This window comes from Thermobia domestica, chromosome 8, assembly GCF_964235325.1.
Source record: "Thermobia domestica chromosome 8, izTheDome1.hap1.1, whole genome shotgun sequence".
Taxonomy (NCBI): Eukaryota; Metazoa; Arthropoda; class Insecta; order Zygentoma; family Lepismatidae; genus Thermobia; species Thermobia domestica.
In genome coordinates this window covers 292,235,051-292,259,671 of record NC_137461.1, presented here as the reverse complement: position 1 = coordinate 292,259,671, position 24,621 = coordinate 292,235,051, and the positions used below count along the sequence as shown (strand labels likewise).

Below are 24,621 nucleotides of genomic sequence, written 5' to 3'. Positions count from 1 at the left end.
TTTTTCATTAGAAATGATTATCTGGTCTGTAAAGCATTTCAACTTATTTCTCACAGAAATACAAACCTTTGGACGATGATTCATGTAAACTGCTGTAACTAATGTGTTACTTGTAAATTCAAATTTTCACCTTACCAACTGAGAGGACAATCGAATAACAGTTCATAATGTATGAATAACTCATTTCAAATTGTACGCACATTGTTCTTAGAGCAAACTTTGTGGATTACTTATCCGAATATACTGTTAGTCAGTAATCACGATATATCTTAATGGAACTGCGGAGAACAACGATGTATCGTGGATTGATTCTCCATTCTCGGATCAAATGCTTTGAATTTTTTTTATCGCGTCTACATGTACAGAATACACCGCTTTGAATACATCCAATTACTAATAAACGTGAGTTCTATGTGGTGCACTTTGACACAATCCAGTTTAATAAAACAGGAACTCCTAACTGAGTGGGTACCCTACTCGGTTTTCTGAACATAGACGAACTTGTGACATCGCACAAGGGACTATGTTCACTATATCAGATGCGTGAAGTACCGCTATTTCTCTAGATGCAAAATCAGAAACGTTTAATGCATTAATAAATTTTAGTGTACACACAATAGGTAAGATGTAGACAGGAGTCAACCAGAGAAATGGCTTGATTCAGGAACTGTTTCTATGGTTATACTTGCTCAAACATTTCTTTGTTTCCGTTTACTTATTCTACAGCTTTTATTATCAGATAAGGTATGAAAATACAGGCAACTTTTAACGGGGACTTTCTTATAGATGAAATAGGCCATTCTATGGTGACGGTCGGCAGAATTTAACTCATTCTGGAATACTTTTAAATATATCTTTGTTACTATATTTTTTAACGAAATGTAGATATGTACTAGTTTGACTTTTAATTGTATTTAAATATTATGTTTAAGAACACATTATTTGCTGCAACTATTCATGTTAAACTTATATTTGAGTGTGTGAGTCATAGGGCATTAATTAATTTATCCATATTTGTATACAGTATTAAGAAATTCAATTTTAATAAGAATGGAATTCAAACTATTTACCTACCTTCAATCACTTGATTGAAGACTACAGGAGAAAAGGAGGTAAGTCAGTTTTTTAAAAAATATAATTTTACACAATTGCCCTGTTTTCCACAGAATTACCTACATCTTCCCCTGTAGACGAGATCTTTAGCATTAATTTTCTTATTGACTAACCTTGTTACTGTGCGATTTAGTCCATGAAAACTACACCTCGCAGGCTACGTTGTTCTGTTGTTAACTCATTTCCGATCATTTCTTGACTTACCTCCTTTCTTCTCTGTGGTCTTCATTTGAAATATAGATTGTATTCGTAGATTATATTGATAAATTCTTTCGTGATCATAGTGAACATTTATTCAGCTGTATCTCCGATATGATACAATACGTACTCACTGTGGTTAGAGGCAAAGAATTTTGTTCTATCTTCAGAGCTTAGTCAGACTGAAGGTAATATATTTTACTTTTTTTTTAGTTGACCTGCATAGTCATCACAAAATGTAAACACTTCCTATGAGATGAATATTGGAGTTTCAAATCTACTCTAATTTTACTTAACACTCATCGATGCCGTATAACATTGGTCGCGTTAAATAAATTTTGAAAATGAGTGGATCGGATATTTGTCAAAAATTCCTGTCGTTCACACACTAAATATGTGAAAACTATTCTTTGCCATTAGTTTGTTCCAGCAATCACTATGATGGTCGGGATAACCTTTTAAATATCATGTAAATATTCTAATTCATTTTTGTAGCATAGGAAACAAGTAGAAGTAACAATTCCTAGGTTTATATTTCGTTCTTTACGGTGATAAATTGCATTATAGGTTATTATTATTATTTTTTTACGTTTGCCAGTAAACATCAGGACATAACTTATATTAGGGTATATTCTTGAAGAAGAAAAGAGTCGCGGTGGCTCAGTGGTAGGGCGTTCACCTCTGGTGCATACGATACTTTTCTTGATCCCAGCTCGCCCCAAGTGAGATTTGTGATAGACAAATGCGGTATGCGTGTTTTTTCCTCGGGGTTCTCTCATTTCCTTCCACTTTCTTCTTACCACCACTTTATTTATCATCACCATCTTCTTTATCCTAGCCGGCAAAAACGAGGCACGTAAAACTTAAAGATTTCATTTCATTTGAAGAGGAAATCTATTAAGTAATTTAATTACGGGAGTTCCTTTGTGATATGTAAAGTTTGAGTGAATGTGTAAACTTCTCCATCTCATAGCATTAATCAATAATATAAAATGAACACAAACAACGTTGCTAACTTACAGACAAAATATGATCTAGGTCAGAGCAGTATTGAATATATGACCTAGGAAAATAAAAATGGTATGATTTTTTTTAAAATCTGTACTCTCCTAAAATATATACTTTCTACTACAATTTAAGTCTGTTGTTTTTTAAAAAATGTTATTGAATTTTGGTTTTAACCTTCTAGTTATTTTGATATACAGGGTGTCTGGAATAGGACTGACGGTTTTTAAAAGTCTATAATTTTAATATGGTCAGAGATACAGAAGAAAAAACATGCATTTTAAAGGGGAACTCAAAATGTTTATTTTTCTTACTTACAAGTCATTCTAACTCAGTGTAACTCCAAGTGAACTCCATGTTTAACTCTTACAATATCTAGCCTGAACTCAATCTCCCTCTACGTATTCTGTAACATCTGAGGTGTTACTGGAGAAATCACATTCCTAATACGGCTCTTCAGTTCATCAAGGTCACGCACCTTTTCACCAGAATACACAAGGTCTTTCACATACCCGCACAGGAAGAAGTTCAGGGGGATAACATCAGGAGAGCGTGGACGCTACCTAACTGTCCTATCCAACGGCCAGGAAGTTCAGTATTAAGGTACTCCCTCACTTGTAGGCTCCAATGTGGCGGGGCACCATCCAATTGGAATATCACTTGAGGTTGCAAATGTTGTAACTGGGGAATAGCAAAGTGTTGAAGCATGTCTAAGAACATGTTTCCTGTTATGGTTTGCTCTATCAAAAAGAAGGAGCCTATAAATGCATTATGTGTTAAAGCACATCAAACATTCAATTTGGGACTGTCTCCAGGGTGTTCTATATACGCTTGCCGAATCTCAGATCACCATGTCCTAACATTGTATCTGTTAACACAGACCGACAAGTGAAAAGTTGCCTCATCAGATTAAACAACGTTCAATAGGAAATTATGGTCATAATCAATCCTGTCCAGAATTTCAGTTTCAAATGCTGCCTGCTCTCTGTGGCTTATCTTTGGGCTTAAATACTTGCAACAATTGCACCTTATTCGCTTGCAAACGTAATCGTTTGTGTACCATATCGTGCACTGTTGATTTTGGAATTGCCAATCGCCCGCTCGCTGCGCGAATTGACTTCCCCGTGGTACGTGAGAAATACTCTATCATTGCTTCCACATTTTCTTCTGACACACGCGATTTACCACCGCTGTGTTGTTTCACTACACACCCCAATGATAAAAATTGATGCTTCCACGCGTGGATACTGTCGCGTGATGGAGGATTCTTGTAGTGAACACGTCGAAAGTTTCGTTGAACTTGAACAACACTTTTTGTCTCTGCAAATACCACACGCATTGAGCTATTTCGACTACCGACGCCATTTCTGTTTATTGGCGATACTAGCGCCGTCACCGGTAGTTGTTCAAGTACGAAAATTTGCTGAACAAAACTTTTGGACTTTTCCTTCAATATGAATGTTTTCTTTTGTATCTCTGACCATATTAAAACTATACACTTTTAAAAACCGTCAGTCCCATTCCAGACACCCTGTAAATTATACCATGGAAAGTTCTAACTATAACTCAGTACTGTTGTTTGTTCCAGGTGAGATCTACTCCAACTTCCTGTTCGGAATACAGCACGAAGAAAGTACTGAAAGAAACGATTCTATTCACGAAACATGGTTTATGCCACGGTTACAATACAGCACTTATTTCTTCGTTTAGGTAAGATTCTTTAATTCAGGTGTTAGTATTGTGTAGGATCCTAGACATGATTGTAGTTCATTTGATCAATTCGTTACCTTCCCTCAATTTGGCTTCAAAAAAAGATCAAGTCAGTCGGTGAGGCAGGAAGGTTTTGAAATGTCCTTAATCTTTGATTTGAATTTTATCTTACTCTTCCTTTTCACTAATGAGCGATGTGGTATATACACGCAAATAACCATGAATATACGTACGCATACTTATATATATATATATATATATATATATATATATATATATATATATATATATATATATATATATATATATATATATATATATATATATGTATATATAGGGCGGGCCATAGGCAATTTGCCGCCCTCTTTTCTACAAGAAGAACAAATCTTAAAAGACACGTTTTTAAGTATGTTTCCCCATTATAATTTTATTTACTTTAGTGTTAATGAAAATATAGAATTCCCTGAATAATAATATTAGTAAACTATAAATAGGAGAGTTATAGCGTCGGCAAGAAAGTATAAAATACCTGTTTGACGGGAAAGAAGTTTGAACTACAGAATTATAGTTACTTACAGCCCCATGCTGACTTCTCATCTTGTGGAATGGAGAACCATTCTCGGCACCTGGTAGTTTTTTTCCGCAAGACATTACAAGGTTAGAAATTTACACCTATTATTTGTCAGTTTGTCACAGAAAATTGTCACTTCACTATTGAACAACGAAGGGGAGGGAATGACAATCGCATTGAGAAAGGCATAAACACTACAATCTCGTTGTGTATGTTTTTTTCTGTAAATAATTATTTATTATGTAAGTGAAAAATAAACCAAACACGGATGCAGAGGGAAGATGGTAATTCTTTTTATAGAATAATTCAATATTGAGCTTCTATCTTAATATATCAGTTTGCAATTACAGTGGAACTAGCCCTTTATTTTTATTTCTTGATTTGACAACTACATCTGTAAAATAATAATAATAATAATAATGAAAATAAAAAATAAAAATTGTTTCCACTTTCAATGATAAGGAACTTGTTTATGACAAGAACAAGGCTAGTTTCATATCAAAATTGTGGTAACTAACCAGGTGAAACAGGTGTTTGCTACCATGCACGCCGAGTACATGGGTTCTCCGGGGTACCAGTACTCACATAAATAATCTTGGTGTGCCGCACCCACAAGATTTTTAGGCTGATAGAAACAAAATACATATTTCTAAATTTCCATTACCAAAATAATAATAATAATAATAATAATAATAATAATAATAATAATAATAATAATAATAATAATAATAATAATAATAATAATAATAATAAGCAATTTAAACATTGAGATGGAAGTTAAAATTTCTAAAATCTGAAACATAATTGTTAGTTTCAGATGTGTTTGTATCTGGCCTAGTCAAAGGCAGTTCCCACAATTAAAAATGGAACTATATTGTGAAGATTTTAACTTAAAGAAAATCAATCAAAGAATATCGTCACTCCCTGGTATAACACGATCCGCAATTGACACGCACCCATGTAAGTTTTGAAAAGTTAGCGCCGTTGTTTGCTACTGTCTATATGACCATAAGTTTTCGTTCACACGAGCGGGAAAGTATGCTGTGACCCTGCGACGGACTCGCAGTAGACGCGTGGGCATCACAGATCAACCAGTTCAGACTATCGGGAAATGTGCTGCGGGCTCGTAACGAATTCCGGAGTGCGTCTCAGCCCAATTAGTTCACATAGACATATAAAACAGCTCATTTTGTTTTCAGCTGCAGTTTTCTTTCATGTTTATTGATTTACGAAATGACGAAAATAAAAGTTATTTAATTATTTTCGCTTGAGCTGCACTTCGTTGATGAACTCTTAACGAAAATGAGTGATAAAATTAAAGCAGAAGATACTATCTTGCGACACATGAGAGACCTTGCGATATCTTACGCTATGAGAGACTTGCGATACCACCAGTTGAAATGTTGATTGTTACATTAAAGGAAGTTAATTATGTTAGCTAACTATCGTTTGTATGAATATAGAAAGTAAAACATTGTGGGACCTATTCTTACACATTTTCAGTTGTTATTAGCGACCACTGGCGTAGTTTAACAATCTAATTTCGATTTTTTGACATATGTTGGCGAATTTATACTAAAAATGAGACACTTATTTGAGCGTTTCCGAATATCCCACTTTTAATGGGCTTAAGAGGGGGCATTTCAATAATAGTAATATTTCCCTTTATTTATTCACAAAGAGCGAAATATGAGGATTCGCTTAGATAGAAATGTAAAATTCTTAATGTTAACTCCTAAATAAAAACAATGGAGCACAAGATTCAACGCTTTTGAACATTTTTTTCTCTTGAAGGGGAGAAAAGAGGATTTCTATAGTAGTAGGGCCGTGGTGGCTCAGTGGTAGAGCGTTCAACTCTGGTGCATGGCGTCCCTGGCTCGATCCCAGCTCGCGTGTAGTGGGTTTGTGTTTGACAAACACCGTGTATTTAGGGTTTCTCGGGTTCTCCCGTTTCCTGCCCCCTTTTTCATTCTACCATTTCATTCATTCTCATCATCATCACCATTTCGTTTAGCCTATCCAGCATAAGCGTGGGACATAAAACTAAAATATTTCATTTCATATTTGTAGTAGTGAAATTTCTCTTTATATGTTGAGAAAGTGTTCAATTCACTTAAATTGGAGACAGGGCCGGATTTAGCATTTTGGCGCCCCTAGGCCCAATAATTTTTCCGCCCCCTAGTCTGGTTAAAGTTACTTTCCTAAAAACCTTTAATAAAAAATTATATCAGGCCTATATGTGAATTGCTTAAACACCACTCCACGATGCAATTTTATCATTGCAAGTTTTTTGAGGAATTTACTTGGTTCTGGGCTTAACAAAATACCGTTAATGTATTAACAAAAGATTGGTGAACTTTACCAACCATTATTTGTTCCAATGAACTTCAAAATCAGAATGCTTTATTAGCCTGATTTTTTTAATCAATTCAAAAAAATATGTTAAGTTATGGCTAATTATTTTTATTTCTAGATATTTTTAATTTTTTTCTCTCGGCCGTGCGCCCCCTGGTAGCTTGCGCCCATAGGCCCGGGCCTACCGGGCCTATTGGGAAATCCGGCCCTGATTGGAGATGTGAAATTCCGAATACCTAGGTGTAAACTCTTAAATAAAAATAATGTTTCCGAATAGTCCACTTCTAAGGTGTGAAAGGGGAAACATTTCTTTAATTGTGACATTTCCCTTTATTTATTCACACACTGTCCCCGGATGTGGGAGGCCCTTAAGGTAAGGAAATTCGAAATCGCTATGAACTGTTATATAAAAGCAATGGAAAATGTTTCAAGGCTTTTGTAGCTTCCCTGCTACGAGAGGAAGGCAATCATTTATATAATATTAAAATTTCCACTTATTTATTTACAATCTAAGTGGGTAGGGTAGTTCAAAATTTATGCCAAAAATAGAGTATCTAATGAAGTTTTGTAATTACACTTTAATTGGAATGCGATCCTCAGGGGAAAGAATATTCAACTATTTTTCATAAACCCGTTTGCCCCAAGTGAAGAACTGGTATTCCAGCTAGTTTTGCATAAAAGCTTTTGTGGAAGCGATTGTTTTAAAGCGAATTCAAAGTATATACACAGTTCATTTAAGAAATATGATTGGCAATTCGATAATGGGCACAGTAGGTCTAGGAATTTCATATCATGATGATTACCTTTGCAAAAATTAATATTAAAGAAGCATGTAATTCTCCAGAATGATCAAAGAATATGCAATAGAATTGCTTTCTTCTGGTTTAACCTCATAAGTATCGTGTTAAAATTTAATACATTAACTAACAAAGACTGGAAATTGTCAGCCGAAAAATTGTATTCTTTATTCTTTTTGTTCTGTTATTATGTTCATAATTGTTTTGGACTTTAGCATTTCTTTCAGCACAGGGGCTATACAATAGGATGACCTCGACCTAAAGTATAATGCTGTGTTATAAATGGTCCTTTCATTCCGAAAGGAGTGACATAAGAAATGTCATTAAAGAACCTGCATTAACAATGAAGGCTCGTTCTCCAAACCTATTTGTTGTCTATTGTTGTTATCACAAAAAAAAAAAAAAAAGTTCACAGCCTCGCTGCTGAAAATGAACGCTAAACGAAAATCAGTTGTAAATACTACTTGGATATATGATTTTTATATAAAAAAGTAATACCGTAACGATGTTGTTTTTCTTCTGTTTTTTCATTAAATTTCTTATATACGGTCTCACACACTTTGTTCATTGTCTCTCGGTTTTTATTTCTGTCTTGATGTTGTTTTACATTTTAATCCCATTTTTCGGGATATTTTTAAATTTCATTTATAAATAGTTCTACGTTGATTTTTTCGATTTTCATTTCTGCAGGCGCAGGAAAGTCTGCTCGTGTAGCTTGACTGATTGGCAGCAATGATTTGCTGACCGGCTCCACCTACGAGGACTCGCTGTGAGCCAGCAGTCCCCACAACTTAATTTTTGCCCACCGCGGGTCCGCAGCTAGTGTGGCATGAATGATAAGAGCCAACGTATTTTCGGCTCGCGCGGGTCCGCAGCAGAATTTCCCGCTGCTGGCCCGCAGCAGACATTTTTCCCCATGTGGACCGGGAGTAAACGAATGCGACCTAAACATGATTTATGAATGTAGTATTCAAATAGAAGGTCAGCTTAGTAAATTTTGTTACCATCATCATGAAGACCGTTTCCAACATGAAATATTTATTTTCAATAATATAGTTATGACAAATTTTGTTGCCCCTCAAAACTTGCCGCCCCATGGAAACGCACGTGTTGCTTATATTGTAGAGCCAGCCCTGTAGACCGTGGTGCTCACCCCCTCATGTCCATGACGCAACCCCCTCAATTGTCTATTCGTAAGTGTTCTTCCATGAAAAAGAAATCTTTTCGATTAATTTTACACCCCCTCAAACATATTTATATAGATGTTCAACCTCCCCAAATATTTCAATGACGCAGTTTGCGTCATAGCCCCCCTTTGTGGGCACCCCTGCTGTATATATACGTATTCGGTATTCTAAAACAGGTCAATGGTAATTACACGATAAGGGTGATTGTGAAATAGTGACATGAGATAATCAGACTAAGCAAGTGAGCTCTGTGAAAATGCACAGACTTCATTAGATGTACAGAAACGCACATTGTCTGAGATTGGATCTTTGACTCTTCGCATAGGAGATGATCACTCTATTCGCAACCCAGCGTGTCTTAAATTATCGAGAGTAAAATACACCAGTCAAGTGTTCAACTAATATGCTGAAAGTTTTGTCACGATTTATTCAACATGTGTACAGGCAAATATCATAAGGGGCTATTATGTTCAAGAAGGAGAACAGGATACCTTGCCATACTACTTCAATTCTGAATATGAGCTCCTTCGTGGCTAAGTTGAGTTGCGCCTGAGTTTTCGTCGAGGCAACACGTCCTGTGTTGCTCGCGCCTTGGTGCTGATTCTGCCAGTAGTGATAGTTTTTTTTTGTGCGAGTTTTTGCTGTGCTTTTTGGCCTTGAGCAGAGTGAGTTTACCACTTGATTGGGTGATTTCTCCCCGTTTTTGTTAAGTGAAGTGCAAGATTACGACTGATTACGATGGCCAATATTAGGCTTAACACTCTTCGCATCAGCTTTCAACCTGTCTCCAAAGTTCCCAATTCGATTTCGCTCCATGAGTGGATACGAACCACCTTTGAGCTTGCAAAAGATGCAGTATTAAGTATTGAACTAGACTTTCTACGTAAACTTCTATATATCAAATTAATTACACAACAGCTCTGTGAACAGATCATTACTAAATTTGACTTACTACTTATTAATGACTACTAATTAATGACTTTCGATACTTCAGCACCTGCTCGGCCTGAACCTGTTGTTAGTGATTTCCTTGACACTGTGCCTTCTCTCTCCGATGTGCTCAACTCGACTGGTAGTGGTTCCCCAGTTACGCCTACATCCAGTGTTGATGACACTCCTGAACCCCCTATTAGTGAACAACTGAAAAACAAGAAACGTTCCAGTCACGAGGTGAATACTGGGAAAGTTCTGAAAGTGACCGGGAAGACCTATGATTCGACCAGTAGATTAACCCGCACTAGATTAAGACAGATGTCTCAATTAGATGCTACTACATGTAATGATGGGGAGGTTGTCCCCGAGACTTTGGACAGACCCGCTACGCAGTGAGAGTATGCTAGTGGTCTGTTTGGGACTTTTGTTTTTGTTAATATTGCATCTTTTTGCTGCTTTCCTTGGGCCTGCCGGTTCTTTTGTGTGTGCCTTTTCCTCCACACCAAGCCTTTCCTTGCAGCTCTTAATGTACTCTTTTAAAATAGGAACGGTCAATTTTAATGGTTTAACATCTTCTACCAAGCAAAATGCTGTTTTGGATTTCATTAAATGTTATTATCTTGATATACTGTTTATCCAGGAAGTGACCTTGACCGACCTTCAAGGCCTTTATCAGCACACCTTTTTTTCTAACGAAACTGTTAACGGCACGGGTACTGCACTTATATTTCGTAATGATATAGAATTTGAACAGTTATACAAACATCCCACCGGCCGGATTATTACTGGAAATGTGGTCAATATCCGGTTTTGCAATTCGTATGCCCCTGCAGGTTCACACCGACGGCGTGAACGTCATAATTTCTTTAATTCCGAGGTAGCCTCCGCCTTACATGACAGTTCTCGTTTGATTATATGGGGTGGAGATCATATCAGTATAGTTTCCGCTCAAGATTCCACTTCTACTTCAAACTTCTGCCCTACTTTATTACAGGCGATTAACCAATTTAATTTATGTGATGTCTGGCGTCATTTTCATCCCCACAATCCTGGACACACCTTTTCTTCGCCACTGGCTCTTCTCGCCTCGATTCTTTTTATATCTCACGGTCATTACTTCCACATGTGCAATTTGTGGAAAGGATTCCTGTTTGTTTTTCGGTTCACATGGGGCTAGTTATGACTATCCAGCTACCGCTTCAAAAGCTTCTGAACCATAATAGTTTATGGCACCTCAATACCGGCATCCTTTCTGAGCCAGAATTCCAGCAGTTGCTACGCCAACGCTGGAGAGAAATTAATCAGCAACTTTTGCGACGGAACAATATTATCCAATGGTGGGAACAACGGGGCAAACCAGCTTTGAAACAAATCTGTAAAGAATACAGCAGAGAACGGTCACAGCGATTCCATGAACAATATAATTACTACTCTCAGCTTCTACGCGACTATCATATGGTATTCCTTAATGGTGAACCTGTACTCTCACAAATTAAACAGGTAAATGCTTTCTTGTTAACATTACACCGCAAAAGACTCCAAGGTATTACTATTCGCAGCAAAATCTCATCAATGTCACTCACTGAGCCTCCGAGTCTTGTACATACCAGTGCTGAACGTCCTAGAAGCAAGCAACAGATTATTCATAATGCACTGGATGATAAAGGTGTTTTATGTGAAGGAATTGATATTATTCCATACTTTGTGCGCTATTTTGCTGATTTATATTGCAACCATGATGTACCAGCTAGTAATGACGGTGTTTAGGATACCTTGAACCCTCTCCCAGTTGAACTCCAAGCAGAGCTTGATGCTCCCTTTACTGAAGCAGAAATTCAGCATGCCCTCCACCAGGCAAAAAAGAATAAATCTAGTGGTATTAACTCCTACCTTACGAATTTTACCAGACATTCCCAGATCTTTTCATTCCTTTTTTCACTGAACTTTTTAATGCCTTTCGTTCTAATTTACAAGTCGGCAAAACATTTACGCACAATATTATAGTGATCATTCCTAAGCAGCCCAAGAGCACGCGAATCACTCATTTAAGACCGATCAGTCTCGCATGTTGTGATTATAAACTTCTCGCAAATATTCTAGCATCCTGGTTACGTAATACTTTAAGTTCCATTCTGTTACCGGAACAATTTGGTCACGATCCGCAGCATCCTACATATCTGGCTTTATCGAATATTAGGGACACGATCGCTTATTTTGAAAGTCGTCCGAAATTAACTGCAGCGCTTTTGAGTACTGATTTTTCTCAGGCCTTCGATAAACTAAGCCATCAGTACTTATTCACAGTTCTTGAGATGCTTCATTTCGGGCCAGTATTTTTAAATATGGTTAAGACGTTATACTCCCAGCGTACTGCCCAACTTAACCTGAACGGAGCCTTAACGCGGGTCTTTCCAATTAACCGGGGGCTTATTCAGAGCTGTCCCTTGTCCCCCATGCTTTACAGCATTGCCGTTATGCCGGTTCTGCATAAGATCCGGAATGAAATGACGGGATTGTGTGTTCCTCCGGCTACTATTAAAGTTCAGAGTTTCATAGATGATATTTGTTTTTTCTTTCTCTCCCAGCGTGATTTAGATACTATTGTACGATTGTACAGTCGAACAAAGTTTATAAATTAACTCTTTTGTTTTTACATTTCATAATTTGGAACTTCCATCTGGAAATTTAACACTATTCAAAGCATTACTTCTTGTTCTCAATTTCAAGACCTACAGTTTCCATTTAAAGATCTATATGCAACCTAATTTTTTGGGGGATGAAAATATTCAATTTGACCTCTTATCCAACAAATCTGGAGAAACGGTCTTTGAACGGTGTTATGAATATTTATAGGAAACAACCGAGTTATGTATAAGATGTTCCTGTAGATAACATGTAAAGTTTAAATTTTAAATATACCATATTGCCATAAGGTGTGAAGAAATGAAATCTATTTATAATTTATTCCAGCGATATTTCCGGGACTCCACAACGGGAAAACGAAGTTAAAAATATGCAGAAGAGTGAAGGATATGCGAGAATTACTCTCTATTCTCCTCTGGAAAAGTCAAAGGTAATCATTTTTTATAAACATTTATATCGTTTTAGCAGTATACTATTGTGAGTACTTTTATAGCCATCAGAATGGGGTGTTACTTAGTAGGGTGTAATTCTCATGTTCTTCGTTTGTGGATCAGCGAAATTTGGCATTCATTGCACTTCGATAAGTAAGTCAAGAAATATTTAAATTAGGTGATAATAAACTCTGTTTCAGAAAGGCAGTTAAGTAATGGAGTGGGAATGATTTTGGTGGTCATATCAGTCTGTTAATGATCATCTGAATTGATACAGCGTTTTTCGTAGCATCGATTTTCGTAAAGTAATTTTGATTTAGTTTTAATCTTTCTAATTGTTATCGTGATAAAATACACTTAAATGTCCATATATGGTTCAAGAAGGAATACAGGAAGAATTGATAGTTATATAAGTTAACTTTGGGTTAAAGTCTGACATGAAATAATGTTTTCAGTTTCCTGTCTCATCTCCTATAGTGGAAACTACGGATTATTTTGGTATATGTATCTCAAATAGATTGAACTGGTAATCATCTCTAGTTTAAAAGATCTTGAACTTGTGGTGAAAATTGATATTGAAAGTTACAATGCTAAGTACTATACCTTGATTATGAACTTTTCCAAACTGAACAAAGTTAAACAGCCACTTGTAATTAAGATAAAGATATAATCCACTCTAAACTTATTAAAAGCAGTCGTTAAGGTTTAACTAAGCCAACGATCATATAAAGCACGTAAAAGAATCGTGAGGCTTTCAATGGCTCTGGTGTAAGACTAAAAAATCAATTGTTAATTCACGTTCTTTTATATTCATGGATCCACACATTACTGAAAGTGGCCTATCTTCAATTCCATCCAAAGTAGAATGAGTATTTTGCACATGAAGAGAAGCATATCAAGGAAATCAAGTGTATACGAAATGTTACTTTTTGTGTCCCATTGGTGCATTCACTACAGCTCTTACGTCGGGTCTAGGTCAAAACCCCCACAGCCAAAACCCCCACACTCAAGAAATGTCAAAACGCCCACACGATCGGTCATAACCCCCACACAAATGGACAAATCCCCCAAACGCACGAACGGTCAAAACCCCCACAGCCAAAACCCCCACACTCAAGAAATGTCAAAACGCCCACACGATCGGTCATAACTCCCACACAAATGGACAAAACTCCCACACATAGCAACGGTCACAATCTCCACATAAATGGACAAAACCCCGACACAAATGGACAAAACCCCTACACAATCGGACAAATCTCCCACACTCTGAAAATATCGTGATTGCACGTCTTTGTTGCGGCTCTTTACGACGCCCACTTTAGTGTTTCTGTCATTACAAAACAGTGCAAGAAAAATAGTTGCAACATCGGTTTAAGTGGAATAAAAAATGTTATTAAAAAGTACAAGTGCAAGACATACAACCAGGATCATTTCAGAGTGTGGGAGATTTGACCGATTGTGTGGGAGTTTTGTCAATTTGTGTGGGGGTTTTGTCCATTTATGTGGGGATTGTGACCGTTGCTATGTGTGGCTGTTTTGTCCATTTGTGTGGGAGTTATGACCGTTGGAAGTTATGACCGATTACCAGTGTGGGGGTTTTGACTGTGGGGGTTATGACCGTTCGTGTATTTGGGAGATTTGTCCATTTGTGTGGGGGTTATGACCGATCTTGTGGGCGTTTTGACATTTCTTGAGTGTGGGGGTTATGACCGTTCGTGTGTTTGGGAGATTTGTCCATTTGTGTGGGGGTTATGACCGTTTGTGTGGGCGTTTTGACATTTCTTGAGTGTGGGTGTTTTGGCTGTGGGGGTTTTGACCGGTTCCCCTTACGTCACTATGTTTCAGCAGACGAAGACTATGAAGAAAACGTTATGTGGCTTAGTTCAATGTGTTCACAAGAAATAACTAGGGTATGCTTATTTTTTCGGATCATAACACTAGATTAATAAATCTGTTACGATGACATTAAGAATAAATGTAAATTTGTCATGCCTGTTAAGAATAATACGATATTTGACAGCAACAGTTTACTGTTGAGAATATGTATTTTCATTAGAAGTTATAAATGTTCACTACACGCTACAGTATAAAAGATATTGTAACATGACATCTGCAATCAGTTGTGACCCGCATAAGTGAATTATAATGTGAGTCCCTCAACGTGGTTTACGAACTTCATTATAACTTGAATTCTTCCTATAATTCCCACATTATTCTTGGATTGATTATGAAGTATAGAAGGAAGAAGCATGAAGCTACGTAAAAATAACGCTTGTACCCATTACTTGTACTTCTCACATGCTAATGACATCTAAGATTCATTGTTCAAACTGATTACTGATAATGATTTCTTGCACTAGATGGCAGCCCAAAAAATTGTCTGAGATGTCGTCCGAGAATTACAATTGGTTTCAATGGCAGAGGTGTAGTTTAAAGGAAAAGAGTCACTGACCCTTTCAACGTATAACATTAACACATAGAGTTTATAGAGATCTTAAAGAGAGAAATTCATGCTTTTCATTTATATAAAGAAGGTCATATAGGGCATAATATAACAAATGGTAATATATGATTTGGGCTTTTGTTCTATGTAACTGTGAAGATATGTGTATTTGGACACATAATAAAACATTTTATTTCGAAGTTTAGGACGCAGTGAAATGATTGATCGTTTATTTAAAGTTCACTTTTCATTTTTTTCAAGATCGAAGGAATCACTTTTCATTTTTTTCTAAGTTCATTTACTATTCTTATAAGGAAGTTTTCTTGCTGTTTGCTAATTCCTTCAACATGTAATTTTTTAATCAATAAAAAAGACAGATTGTTTCCCCGTCAGCATTCCTATCACCACCTCATCTTTGGTTAATCTACGAGCACGCACTTTTCATCGAGACTGAAGAAAGAGTCAACGACCCAGGATATTAACCCGGAAGGGACATCGAACAAAACATTGAGAGACTTTTGGAAAGAGGTAGTCCGGTTTAGATTGGAGACGAGTCAACATGTAGGAACTCGAGCTACAATTTCGAGTTCATCAGAAGTTTACCTTCCTCTAACCTAGAGGGCACCTTGTCTTAGCTAACGTTATAGCTATCAACTACGATGGAAAATTCGTCAAAGAGCAATTTAAATTTTGACTAAATTTACTGTCTTCGCAACGCTAGTTTTCCTGCCTGGGTTTCATAGTCCCTTAACTCACGACTACCTGGACGTCCAGCAGATCACAGAAAAAGCACGGGCGGATATCAATTCAATGGAAGAATCGTCGAGGAGGAAACGCCGAGACCTGCAAGTAAGTGCAAGTAGCTTAACCAATCCTAAAAGTTACTCCCTTCTCACCCTTCCCAATCCCTTCGACATCACAATCTCTTTCTTTTTTAACATGCGTGATTTTGTTCGTATACAACCCAGATCAGATCCTGTACTTTATGCTCTACCACATTCAATGTTTACAAAATCCTGGGCGAAACTTGTCAGTTCTGACATCCCCAATTACACAATTAATTAGCACGTTATCTGAGCTTTCAGACTGACAAGGGGCGACTGCACATAACGGAACGGTCATTTCTACACCTTATATGGATAATTATATTACTCAGTGATCATGATGATTTCATCCATTTCAATAGGCATTAACACTGCTGACTACTGTTGATTAGACTCTATAAATTCACAGTTCCCACAGCTTAATTCGGTTGCTTTTAGATGACAAATAAACACATGTTTTGCTTAGACTTGTGCCAATAGATGGAAAACTCGAAAATCAACAATGTACTTTCTTCCCAAGTGATTTAGAACGAGCTAGCATTCGTATTTGCAGCAGCGAAAGTACGAACAGATTACTTTGGTTGATCAAACAAAAGAAATGGAACTGACCTTTGTTTGGATAAACAAGAAGTGGCACTTCAATACTTCTTCAATGAGTTTGACAGAACTGTTCTGTGGGCAATTAATAAGTGTCAAATCAACAGGTTTAAATTTATCACCACATTAGAAGATAATAACTTTATGTTTTGCACATAAATGGCACATAATTTAAAATTAAAATTTTAACATTTATTTATTATGCATGTTCTTAAAATCGTAAATATCAATATTACAACTTGGTGAAAGGAAATTGCTTCCTTATATATATATACACACGTACCCCCATGCTCAAAAACAAAAACATGCGTGTATACTGTAACTCACAAATTGTCGCATTTATTCAATTTTCCTTACATTTATGGATAAAATACTGTTATTAGTAAGTGAAGATAATAGAAAGCAATCCATGAAAGGAGATATTTCCAAATAATATAATAAAATAATAAAAATATAACAAAAAAACAAAATTATGCTCGGTTTTGCGTATACTAAAGTCATGCTTTCTAGGGATTTTTGCAGTAGCACAGCACGATTGTGCAATGAATTTCAAATTAACAGTCGGAGAGTTGAATGAAGGAACTGTAAAGTGGAGTAAAATATTGCATTTATTTGTTTAAACCTAGTGCCAAATATAAATTAGCTTCTATAACCAAGATGTCATACGGAAATATAGTAATCTCTTGTCTTGAGGTTGGAAGTGACATGCGCTATAGCTATTGGCAGTTATTTGTTAAGAGAAGGGAACAAGCAAAGAGCAGTTTCCATGGTTAAGTGGGTAGCGTGGTGGACTAGTAGTTCTTATACTATTTTGACACCAGATCGAATCCCATCCCATTTCATTTTTTTACAACTGTAATAGGTATTGTATAATTTCCATGTTAATAAGAATCGAAACAATATAATAAGGAAATAACTTATTGATATTTTCCTTTAGTGACGTATTTATCAAATTTTCTGGGCTACGACCATTGCCACGGGTGTGCTTTCTTCCCGTTTTTAACATGTACTAACTTTTTCTCCATGTAATATCCGTCAAGATTTTTTTGCAATAGTTTATTCACATACAGAATTTCTTTGTAGCATAAGCAGCAAATTTTAGTACTTTGCCCTCCTGATATATTACGTCCCAAACATGGCATCAAAATCACAAACTTCAATTTTTGGACTCCCATAAATCGGCGATGCTAGTGCTATCATGGCTGTGGATATTTCTATATACTCTTTATATGAAATAGTATACACCACAAAACTTATGAATCCTCCACTTTGTGCCATTCCAAAATACAGTCCCTTCAAAAGTTTAATTTCTGTACTTTTTCTATTGATTTCATGTTTTTGGATTGCAACCCTGCATATTTATATAGAAGCAAGAGTGTATGTTTTCTGTGTATGTCAGTCTCTCCTCTAAATATTCGTTTTTGTTTGATGTTCGTCAGATGCGTACGTCCTGAGCAACTGTAGTGTTCGTAAACGCTTGCAAATGTAAGAAATGACACTCACCGAGAACAAAGATGGCTGCCATTCAGGAATACTTGTTCATGAGACAACGTGAATGATGTTATTGACTTTTTCATACACAAGGTTAATTACAATTCAATTTCTATAATTTTCGGAGATGTTCGAGCAACAATTTTCCCCATCTTTGGACCACTTCAGATAGATTGATCCTCCGTGAGAACACAACTCCTTCTGGATGTTTTCAGGACAAACGAGTTATGTATTATATTGGGTTATTACTGAAACTTTTCTTTACGAAATATGAACAACATTGCATGAGGCGTTAATGGAAAATCGTTGGAGAAAAGCTCATAAGAGTAAACTACACCTTCCGAATGTTTACATGAAGAACGATTTATGTTATATTGTTGTGCTATTAATGATACGTTTATTTATGAAATGTGGTTGAGAAAATTGTTCAAGAAAACGCATTCCATACAGTAAATTACACTTTATATATTTTTTCAGAGCAATGATTCATACTACGGTGAAGAGCTGTTAACAAAATATATATTTGTAAAAATAAACAAAATGTTACAGCTGTTTTTTCGGAAAATTTAATTATTTTAAATTATTGTCCTTCAGCAAACTACCCTTATTTTTAGGTGTCGGAGGGTATAGAATTCGAAACGATAGAATGTTATAAAAACCTCACGTGTAGAATTCGGTCCAGATAGTTGAACAGTATGGCCTCTATTTGAGTGCATGTGAAAGCGTGACGAACCGACAGATGAACAGATGGACAGATATCGAAAAATCATTTCTTCGATATGTCGAGGCCATGAAATTTGAATTCATTGAAATCTCGAATTCGATGTTTACCACTATCACCACAATTTCTTCTTTTGTCGCTCGAATGTGAAAACGAATACGCCTACCCGGAAAATAAGGTGATAATTTGTAATCCCAAACATTTAAGGAGTTACATATAATGTATTGTCATGCTAGAAAAAAAACTTATGTCTGATATCATTTTAATATCAGTTTTTCACGCTACTGTATAATTTAGAAGAATGGTATAATTATCATTCATATCTATACTATCTTTTGAAAGCATTCGTGTTCGGCACACATAGATCTGTATAATATAGTTTTGTTCAAAGAAAGTATTCTTTATTCCTTACCCAAACTTATGTTTGCATTTCTTGCACTTGTGGATATGCAAAAGAAAGAGAAAGTCAATACTCTAAAAAGAAACACACACACAAACACCAGAACAATAATTTAAAATCAGCTATTTTCTATCTGTTTTTTTCAAGACAACAAGCTATTCTACTTCATTTACTGGAACAGTAAGGCTGCACGTCACATGCTTTTTTCCTGTTCCTGACTCTCACACACTGATGAAGTGAGTTGAACTTTGTCTACTGTGCAAACACGAGGAGGGGAGGAATAAGCATACATAAACTGAAAACAATCGCTGTTACCAATAATTCTCTAATCCTGAATAAATACGCCGATTAATGGACACTATAAATATGTTATTTCCTTATTATATTGTTTCGGGTTCTTATTAACATGACAATTATACACTTCCTATAATATTTTGTAACAAAATAATAATAAAAAATTGGATGGGATGGGATTCGGTCTGGTGACAAAATAGTAATAAACCTACTAGTCCACCACGCTACCCACCTAACCACGGTAACTCCTATTTGCTTGTTCTCTTTTCTTAACAAGTAAATGCTAATAGCCATGGCGCATGTCACTTCCAACCACAAGACAAGAGATTACCTGTTTGTTTCTTTATTTCCGTATGACATTGGTTACAGAAGCTAATTTATATTTGGAAGACAATCTAGACACTAGGTTTAAACCAATAAATGCAATATTTTACTCCACTTTCCAGTTCCTTCATTTAACTCTCCGACTGCTAATTTGAAATTCCCTGCACAATCGTGTTGTGCTACTGCAAAAATCTCTCGAAAGCATGATTGCCAGTATATGCAAAACCGAGTATAATTTTGTTTTTTCTTATATTTTTATCATTTTATTACATTATTTGAAAATATCTCCTTAGATGGATTGCTTTCTATTATCTCCACTTACTAATAACAGTATTATATCCATAAATGTAAGGAAAATGGAATATATGCGAAAATTCGTGAGTTACAGTATACGCGCAATTTTTTTTAAATATGGGGGTACATGTATATGTGTTAGGACTTTCACAAGTCAAATTTTGGTAACCTAAATCTAAACTCGATCGTTATATCATGATAGTTGTGACAAAATTTCATAACTCGATATTTAATTCTATGGAGAATTCTCTGGTATAAAATTCAAAAAAAAAAAAAAAGAAAGTATCAACGTTCATCACATATATAGCAAGAAAAATATACGTAGTTTAAGAAACTCGAAGTCAACTGGAATCTTACAACTAACAAACGTCACTTTTTCACATTTCTTTATTAGCTAGCTTATACTATTATATGTTAGTAAAGTTCTAACAAGAGACTCTGAAAACCTATTAAGACTCATATTTCACCGTCGGTCGTGACTTATACTAAAACTTTCAATCCTAAGCAACAAACCTATTCAGTTCCTAACAAACACATAAAAAAACATATTTAATTCACATTAAACACATCTTAAAGTGTAGTTCTCAAAGAAACCACCTAATAGAAAGATATACTAAAGCAAATACATTGAGAAAAACTTGTATGTGTCGTACTTAAAATGGACGTATATAACATATAGCTGAGGAATGATGAAATGAAATCTAAGTTTTACGTCCCATATAGCTGAGGAATGTAGCATAAGTATATGTATGTGATATAAGGAAGAATGTTAGATATCAGATGTCCGGCAACGGCTTGATGTAACATCTAAGGGCAGTGCCTATGTAGCATACGGATAACGTATGCTCCGCATTGCTTTCTGTAGTAAACAAAAGGAATCCGTATATTTGTACAATATACCGCTGTCCGGATAATGGATTTTTCTCAGTGTATAAAACATTCAAAAGATATTTAAAGTTTGTCTCGTAGTAAAACTTTTCATATTTGTTTCAACTCATTCAGTACATCACAAAACACTATTCCAGTATCATAAGGGAAAAATATATGTTTTGCAATGAAATTATTAAAGATCAAATGTTACCAGTAAGGAAAGCAATTACCTACTAGTCAGGAGACATTGTCAAATAAATGTGACTAAGAGATATATCAATTCGTTAGCTAATCCGTAATCCGTTTCCGTAGAAATACATAATTCGGATTACGGAGAGCGAATGTTACAACACGCTCTCCTACATATTTGAATATTTTACTTTATGTTTATAGCTGTGTTATTTATAAATTGTATATTCTCGAGCGTGACTCAAATCTATAAATACTAGATAAATGAACCCATTATTACACATTTAAGAGTATATGTGTTCGATAATAGAAGTTTACGTTACATGACTACTTGACAGCGATAATTACGAAACATTCATGCTATATTCCTAGTAAATTTTTGCAGGTATTTTTCATTTCTCCGTACGAATTTCCCAACGAGAGATCTACATTTCTTCCATTCAAATACCATGAGAAAGATAGTGCTATAATTGGTGTCATTTTTGAAGTAACTCCATTGGTGAGTTCACCCGCTGTGAGAGAGTTAAGTGTGAGCCAAAGAAGATGCTTTTTCAGGGACGAAGTAAAGTTGGAAACAAGCAACATTTATTCCGTGGTAACTTGTGAAAACGAAAATATGTACAAAGGAATCATACAGAAATGTGGATGCTATCTACCGGGATTCTACAATTCAGGTATAGTAACATAATATAGAAAATTAATGTAAGAAACTGGGTATAAAATGACTTCACAGTTTACCAAAAAGAAACTTTATATTGTCATTATATATATAATTATTATATATCACAAGGTTGTTACATATCAAAGCAGAATACAAGATTCCTCCATCTGTACGATTACTGAAAGTGCTCAAGGTAATTGAATCAGTAGTTTTAGAAAAGTCATGACTCAGAAAAGCAAAGTTATGAGAACATCGAAAAAGTTGTTTAATTTTCGAAAATTCTTGTAGAAATTAAATTATTAACATTTTCTGAGAAAGTAGTTTTCTTGTCATTGTACGAAATTAACAACTTGTTGTGAGCAATTGATATCACAACATAAATACATAAAAAGTTTGACTAAAGAAAAATCATTTCCTGACCCATAACCTTTTCAAAAGTACTGATTCAATGCTTTTTGTAGTCAAGCACATACAAGGACGAAAACCAATGGTTTAGAAATGTATTCACGGGTATTGTAGACACTTTTGTGTAATTTCTTCAAGGTTTCCTGCAATGCACGATGTATTTCAATGTCCCACGAAGGTAAATGTCCAGATTTTTTTTTAAAATGGGGAACGTGCTGGAAGCTAAATTCCAAATCTTCGTCATTATCGATTTTCCTGCAGATTCTCATACAGGAAATCCCGCAGTTCACGATGGTAATGTGAATATGCTCCGTCCTAACTCCAAAAAGTGTAGGTATAACTGCCAAATTGATGAGCGTAGCACTTCCGAAAACCTATTACTAGTAATAGTACATTCACAGAATATGTGTTAATGTACTACTAAATTATATTTTCTGGTGGTATCTCAGAGACCTGAGTTGTTGTTCTTCTTTAATCGTTGTTCCACTCTAAATTTAAAGGTAGTTAAGAGATTGTTTGAATTGATTTGATTTTCAGTTTATCCTCCTTTCTAGAGGCGAGGCTATATGAGACGTGCACCCACAGTTTAACGTGAAATCCAAACCACATGAGCTCCCACCGAGTTTCAAACCCGTATCTTCCACTCCAAAGACTGGTACTGTGACTGCTTAGTCGCGAGGGAACTCAGATAATAGAGTATGCTGGTATTTAGCCTATCTTCACATTTGAAAAAAAAAAACTCTCATCGTATTAACAGAAACAAGCATATGTACTCTGCCATTTTGCAATATAAGTTAGGTAATATGATAACATCACAAACTTCTGTTCAACTTTGTGAATGGTAAAGTCGATATATATATTGACTTTTGTAATTAGTTATATATATGATACGAAATGAAACAACAGATGCTCTGGCCCTAGTGAAAATGTAACTTTGTACGGCTAACCGATCTTAAAACAATAATGAAATTACGTTTCATAAGTACATACATGTATCTTTACAAGTATATGTTGAAGTGTGTATGTGATATTAGATTTTACTTGAAAGTACCAAAACATGGAGTAAAGATCAAGAAGATTGTTCAGCATTGGAGTTAAAAAAATGGAACCACAAAATTGAATATTCGTGAAAGAAACAGTTGTTGTCGGTCAGATCCTATTGGACTGTAAGTTTAACTTATTTTCACCAGAGTAGTTAAGCGTTGAACGTGCAGCTGACAGTGAACTCATTTCCGATAGATTGACCGCCTTGCTGACACCAACTTGTGGATTTTCTCGTAGCAATTAAACAAAGTTATATCATTTCCTGTACCATTAAATTTGAATTGAAAATCACAAGATCACGTTGCACACATTCCACCTAGGGCCTCCTAAAAATTATTGCTCATCGCATCGCTCATTTGAAAGTTATGTGGAAAACTTCTATGCGACGATATTGCAAGTTTTATTAAATTATTTATGGTTATATATATATGAAGCCTTCAGAATATTATCCTATTTAAATCCCTAATGGAACCTTGATTCTCAAATGTCAAGCGTATAAGAATTTCTCTTCTAAACTCACGTCTCCATTGATGTTAAACTTCAGTGATATTTTCAAACCTGAATACCAGTATTTGATAGATTTCTTTCCCTCTTATGTCCTAAAGGCATTTAGTTTCACTGCGATACAACTTAGTTTTATATTAGACTCTATATATATACCAAAATCTGATTACACCATTTTCAAATTTCTTAATTAACATTGTAAACTTGCTGAGCAAATTTTGTTCAAATGCGTCTGGAATAATTATTTCGTGCCTTAGTTTATGGAAGCGATGAGAGCGAGTTTTACTGTGCTTAGAAAAATCACAGTGAGAATAGAACTAACACACTAGAATAATTTCAAAATATTCTTTTGTTTCGTTTTGTAATTGTAATACATTTTTCATTGTAGTGAATTAATGATATATGCTTTACTAATCTTGAGTTTTATTACAGCTCGCCCTTGGCTAAAGCAACTTCTTGTAATAAAGCACATCTGGTACCCTTGGTTGTTCAACCATGTGATTTATTTCACATATTATTACTTTTAGCCTTGAATGGTATCATTTAATACCTACACAGTGTGGTCTGTTTCTACTCTTTCAGTATCCTGCAATATATTATGGTGCGCACCTCAT

General features: G+C 35.5%; 1 protein-coding gene across 1 annotated transcript in view; it reads left to right on the top strand.

Annotated features, from left to right (window-relative positions):
* Nucleotides 1-24,621, top strand: part of LOC145692610 (uncharacterized) — an 87,631-nt gene that overhangs the window by 12,563 nt on the left and 50,447 nt on the right. Inside the window, exons 2-4 of the mRNA XM_081767931.1 lie at nucleotides 3,905-4,026; nucleotides 12,840-12,942; nucleotides 21,779-22,067. Of these exons, the coding sequence (XP_081624057.1) occupies nucleotides 3,905-4,026; nucleotides 12,840-12,942; nucleotides 21,779-22,067 (514 nt within the window). The remainder of the gene's footprint in view (nucleotides 1-3,904; nucleotides 4,027-12,839; nucleotides 12,943-21,778; nucleotides 22,068-24,621) is intronic.